General features: G+C 52.2%; 1 protein-coding gene across 1 annotated transcript in view; it reads left to right on the top strand.

Moving 5' to 3' along the window:
• Positions 1-298: 298 nt before the first annotated feature.
• Positions 299-6,000, top strand: part of Rgs9 (regulator of G protein signaling 9) — a 68,783-nt gene continuing 63,081 nt past the window's right edge. The window contains exon 1 of the mRNA XM_051158949.1: positions 299-518. Within this exon, the coding sequence (XP_051014906.1) occupies positions 462-518 (57 nt within the window). The 5' untranslated portion in view covers positions 299-461. The remainder of the gene's footprint in view (positions 519-6,000) is intronic.

The following is a 6,000-nucleotide window of genomic DNA, read 5'->3' as shown; positions in this document are numbered from 1 at the left end:
AAATCCTTCGGCAAGCTGTCCCGGAAAGCCGCGTTCCCGCCGTGCTTTGTTGGTGCGTGCTCCGTCTCACTTCTGTACATAACTTCTCCTAGGTTTCCCCAACACCTTGGGGCAGATGCTCTAGTTTCAGCATCCCTGATCCATCCTTCCTACCTGAGGCTTGGTCCAGGTGGAGCCGGACGCCGCCCCCTGGTGGCAGGTGGGAGCCCGGGCAGTGCATGCTAATGAGCGCGCGGTGCTGCTCTCTGATTGGTTGGCGCGAATTCCAGCTGCTTTGCATGTCGGCGGGTGCGAGGGAGAGTCGAGGGGCGGCCGGCGGCGTTCTGGGCCCTGCGCGCTCCGCTCCCTGAGCCTCCCAGTCCACGCCCAGGCTGGAGGGAACCAGGCTGGCTTGTGAACTTGGGGGTTTTCCCTTTTCGCTCCCATTCGTGTTGTGGTCGTGAATTCATCCAGGGTCCAGAATGACGATCCGACACCAAGGCCAGCAGTACAGGCCGAGGATGGCTTTTCTCCAAAAGGTACCCCGGGTGTCCCCACCTGGACCCTGGCAAGTGGGCGGGGACGCAGTCTGTGGAGTGACCAAGAGAAGATTGGGCAAAGGGCGGGGGGGGGGGGGGGCGTCCATCTAGGACGGCCCGTGCTGCCCAAATTGTGCTGAATGACTTCTGTTGCTGTATGTGTTGCATTTAAGAACTACACTGATTAGGTTTTCGCGTAAACTGTTTATAGTGGAGAATTTGTAGGCAGCTGTGATGGTCGGCTGGAGGCCGAAAACAACCTGTTACTCAGAGAGGAAGTGCTTGAATCTGAGCGGGGATTTGAGACAGCCGATATTGTTATAAGGAATCAGCAATTAAGTGAATATTTTGAGCATTTTTACCAATACCAAATAGCAGGATTTTAGTGTGTGTGTGTGTGTGTGTGTGTAAAACGACCAGGAAAATGTGATTTGTGGCATCAAGAGCCCCCCCCCCCCCCTTGGACGATGACAATCTGTGTATTTTCTGTACAGCTGGAACCTTTTCCTGTCGATGGCAAATGGCCAGCACAGGGTGTCTGTTCACGGTGGACATGTGGGAGGTGGGATGTACCTATGTGGTATGTGTTTGGGGACAAAGTGGTTCATTTTGTTCTGGGCTTTTGAGTTAGAAAGCATGGGAAGAGGCACTCACAGGATTAGGTCCCAGGTCACTTGTTTATCTCGCCCTCATGCCACTTTTTACAGGATTATCCTGTTGAGTAGAATTAGCCCGATGCTTTGTGACAAGCTGGGTCTGCTTTGAGCCCCTGGAGCTCAGCAACTGGGTGCAGTTGGTGACTAACTGTGCTAATCTACAAGATGTTAAAAGCTGATCAGACCTGGGCACATCAGGACATTCGTCATACCTGGCCTTCAAGAAGCCAGGTAGCAGAGGTGTGACGGTGATGCCGAAAACAAAAGGGACTATTGCCTCGCTCAGAAGAGAGATAGTGCAGCTCCCAGCTCCTAGAAGGACAAGAAGCTGCCCAAGTCTGGTAGACAAAAGTCAAACAGCATCTTTGGATTCTGTCCCAGGACTGTCTTCTCCTGCCATGCAGGACGGCCCTGGCTTGGAGGCTTAGCTCTCTGGAGCTCCCACGTCCTTATTGATTCCTAAGCACCCTTCCCCTTGGCCTTCTGAGTGGTACCTTGCTTTCCAACCTCCTGCCCCTCCTCCCCCAACCCCAGCATACCTTACCCCCACCTTCTGCACCCCATCCCACACCCCCTCACTTCCACCCCAGCCTGTCCTCTTCTCCCCTCCATCCCAACCTTCCTGACCTTCCTTACCTCTACCTCAGACCTTACCTCAGACTCCCTCACTTCTACCCCAGCGCTCCTTTCTCCACCCTGCCCCATCCCCTCTATTCCATCCCCCCCTTTTTAAAGATTTATTTATTTATTTATTATGTATATAGAGCACTGCCTGCATGTACACCTGCAGGCCAGAGGAGGATATCAGATCACATTATAGATGGTTGTGAGGCACCATGTGGTTGCTGGGAATTGGACTCATGACCTCTGGAAGAGCAGTCAGTGCTCTTAACGGCTGAGCCATCTCTCCAGCCCCTCCATCTCCCCTTTACTCCCACTCAAGCCTATTCTTTCACACAGCCTCTGCTCTCACCCTCCTTCTTGCACCTCACCGCCTCTCCCGTCCTCCATGACATCCTTCATACCCCGTTGGTTTTTCTTTCCCAAACGGAGTGACCTCTTTCACATGACCCGACCCTTCCTAATTGGTTTTCTAGGCTCATGGGATAGTGTCCACGCTTTGCAGCCTGGCTGCTGCTCAGGGTCCCATTTCCACCATCTTCATGGCTCTACCTCTTACCCACCTCCCACTCCTGCCCTCCCAGAAGAGGAGCAAAGGAGCCCAGGCACTCTGAGATGTCACTCAAGCATGTCCTCATTTCTCTAGGAAAACCCCATACCCTTTCCCACTCCTCTGTGAAGCAGGCTCTTCTGACTCTAGCGGGGAGTGCAGCTTCCCTCTTTGAATCTACAGACTCTGCCCTCCTCACCCATTGTATTGCTTCCCTTTCTGCCTTATGCTGGTAAGGATCCTGTCTGCACCCCCTCTATGCCTGGTAAGGATCCTGTCTGCACCCCATCTGTGCCTGATGGGGTCTTGGGCTGGATCACAGAGCCCCTTAGGTCAGAGGACAAAAAGAGATCTACAGAAGCTCCGGAGCCTGTGGTAGGAAAGCCTCAGCAGTTAACCCACCTGAGCTAGATCACCAGCCTTTAGAGAAATGCCTGGAATAGCAGAAAGTGGGCCCAGGTACAGGTACCATGGTCCACGCATTCAGCATGTGTTATGGTGTATCCAGTGTTCAAGGTAGACACGGCTTTGCATGCATTTTCTCCTTTGCTTTGTCAGACAGTAAGGGATATTGTCCCTTACAGAGAAGGAAGGACACTGAGGCTCAGGGAGGTGAAGTGAGTGGCCAGTCACACAGGCATAGGCGGAACCTGGAGACAATGAAGGCATGGTCCTGCCTGTGCAAGTGCGATACAGTGTGCTTGGTGTTTTCCTATGGTGTAGGACAGGTGAGGAGGTTGGGGGAAGGCCTGTGTGCTTTGGGGGACACCGAGCCAAGAGCTGAAGGGTAAGTGGGAGAGTCTAGGCAGGCAGGCAGGCAGAGAGGTGGCAGAGAGGGGCTGCAGGTAGAGGGAACAGCAGGTGCCTAAGGTGCTGAGGTGCAAAGAGACAGGGAATCTGGTGGGTCCGAGGATATGTTGGCCTGTTGTAGACATAATTTGAAGCCACAAGAAGTAGGCAGAAAGGTAGGAGGAGCCAGAGGGGACAATAAGGTGGTCCCCCCATAAAGAATGCCTTGAAGGCAGGTTAATACCCCACCCACCTGAGGGAATCATTTGAAACAGACAAGTGACATGGCCGAGTGTAAATTAAGATGCCCACTGTGGTAATCCAGATGAGTCATGAGCTATCTTCGTGTCCCCTGAGTTCAGTGGGAATTTAATTTAAGGGTCCCCTGTGCTCCCCCACTACTCCAGACACCCTGGAAATGGGAGCTCTTCCCAAATGCCAGTAGATGGATGGTGTTCAGAAGGCGTGTCCCTCCGGTCAGTCAAAGGGTTTCCACCTCAGGCTCATGTGTCTGGAGAGAGTGACCTTACATCAGGGCATGTTCAGGGTGTGTTGATGCCTAAGGATGTGGCTGAGTTAGTAGCATCATTGCTTAGTGTGCGTGAAGGCCTGGATTCACTCCCCAGGACCAGATACATAGACATGGCGGTGGATGCTCATCATCCTGGGGCTTGGGAAGTGGAGGCAGGAGGATCAGAAGGGCAAGACCATCCTTGTCTTAGTTGGGGGGGGGGTGTCACTATTGTTATGATCAAACACCATGACCAAAAGCAGCTTGGGGAGGAGAGGGTTTGTTTTATCTTATACTTCCGGGTAGCAGTCCATCACTGAGGGATGTCGGGGCAGGAACCTGGAGTCAGGAACTGAAACAGAGGCCATGGAGGAGTGCTGCTTACTGGATTGCTCCCCAGTGCTTCCTCAGCCTGATGTCTCAGGGTCGGCACTGCCTACGGTGACCTTGGCCTTCCCACACTGGTTCTCAGTCTCAGAATGCCCTCTAGACTGACCTACAGCCTAACCCTATTGAGGCATTTTCTTTATTAAGATCCCCTTCTTTCCAGACGACCCTAGCTTGTGTCAAGTTGACACAAAACCTAGTCATCATGGCTACAGAGTGAGTGTGAGATCTTGGCTCAAAAAGGCAGATGTGACAGAGCGATGGAGACCCGCCTGCTGGGGCTTCACTGTGGGGTTATAGCTGATGACGTGGTGAGCTGAAGAGTGTAGCTCTGGCTCCACGGACTCTTTACTTTGGTGCTGGTGTGTGATACCAGCACAGGATACACTCACCATCCTTGCCATTTCCACTTCGCAGTGCCCTTGGGATTCCTTGATGCCAGGGGAAGGAGCCCTCTGTTAGGTGACTTGACTTTTCTGCGTGGCTTCCAGCCTCTCATGTCTGCTTAGAGAGCCATGGAGAAGCACAGGTGTAAAGGAGACTGGGGCGGAGGGTGGTATCACTCTCTCATGCCATCCTTTTTATTTGGTATACAGAGTGAAGTGCTGGGTGCCAGATGCTAAGGTACATCAAGGAGCCCTGAGCCCAGTGAGAAAGACGTATTGGACAAAGCCCGAGCCACTTGGTACATGGTTATGGCAGACATGGCTGGAGGATGCACCCAGTGTGCTGTGCTTGAGGGAGTGAGGTTTCACAAGGAGGCTTGTAACTGAATTAAGGGAAATTATTGATGTTTTTCCAGGCAGAAGGGAAGATGAGCAACATTTTAGGCTGACATAGGGTAGCCTGTTGATATGGAAAACTCCTGGAGGCTGCACTATGAGGCACAGAGAGGACAGGGGGGTAGGTGTTGAGGTGGGTGCGTGGGAAGGCAGGAGGTAAGAAAGGCTCACAGCTGGAGAGCCTCACACGACATGGTGAAGCTCTGATGCTTTCTGCGGCTAATGAGATGCCGCTTGATGTTTCTAAACCCAGGGATGAATACGATGGGTTAGTTTACATGCTACAGGGGCGATTCTGATGAGAGCAGGAGAGCGTTTTGATATTGGCTGTGTTTTGGAAAACGCTGATTCCAAGCCAGGGTGTGGTGTGTCCCAGGCTGTCCTAAACATTCCTACGCAGTCGGGAATGGCCTACAACCTCTGATTCGCCTACCTCCACCTCCCAAGGGCTGATATTACATATGTGTGCCACCATCCCCAGTTTATGTGGTGCTGAGAATAAAGCCCAGGGCTTCACACACGCTAGGCAGGCACCCTACCAACTATGCTACATCTCCAGCCCAAGTGTTAGTCTTTCTAGAAGAGTTTGTGTGGTGGTTTGAAGGCACATTTGAAGTAATAGCCCTTGGGGACACTGGAAAACAACTGGATATATTATGGATGCCCGGCTGTGAATTTTACTGACATGGAATACTCTACCATGCACCTGACAGATCCCCAACAAATAATGATCCCACTCAAAATGTCTGTGGGACATTTTTTTTTTTTTAAATGTAAGGGGCAGTATGGGCATGGTGGATGGATTCCTAATCTCATCACTTAGGAGGATGAGCTGGAGAACACACTGAGGGCTGAGGACCAACTGAGGCAGGGATTGTAGTCCATAGTGGGTTGAGGACTTTCCAATGGGGTAGGACTTAGTGGCCAGGTATGAGATGTGCAAGACACAAAAGCAGAACCGACAGAAGGTGGTCACTGTCCTTAGCTGGGGTTGTCTGCCATGTCTTGCTGAGCTAAGAATAGGGTGAAAGGAACAGATTTGGGGGCAAGACTGTCACGTAGTAGGCGGGCACCGAGCGCTAGTGTTCGGCTTTAGTCTATCGAGTTGAGCTGACCATAGCGTATTTGCAAGGTCACAACCCTGTGGTTTCGGGTCACTTTCTGTGTCTCAGTGTAGGAAAGCACT

This window comes from Acomys russatus, chromosome 16, assembly GCF_903995435.1.
Source record: "Acomys russatus chromosome 16, mAcoRus1.1, whole genome shotgun sequence".
Lineage (NCBI taxonomy): Eukaryota > Metazoa > Chordata > Mammalia > Rodentia > Muridae > Acomys > Acomys russatus.
The sequence above is the reverse complement of the archived record's forward strand: the minus strand, read 5'-3'. Positions and strand labels throughout refer to the sequence as shown.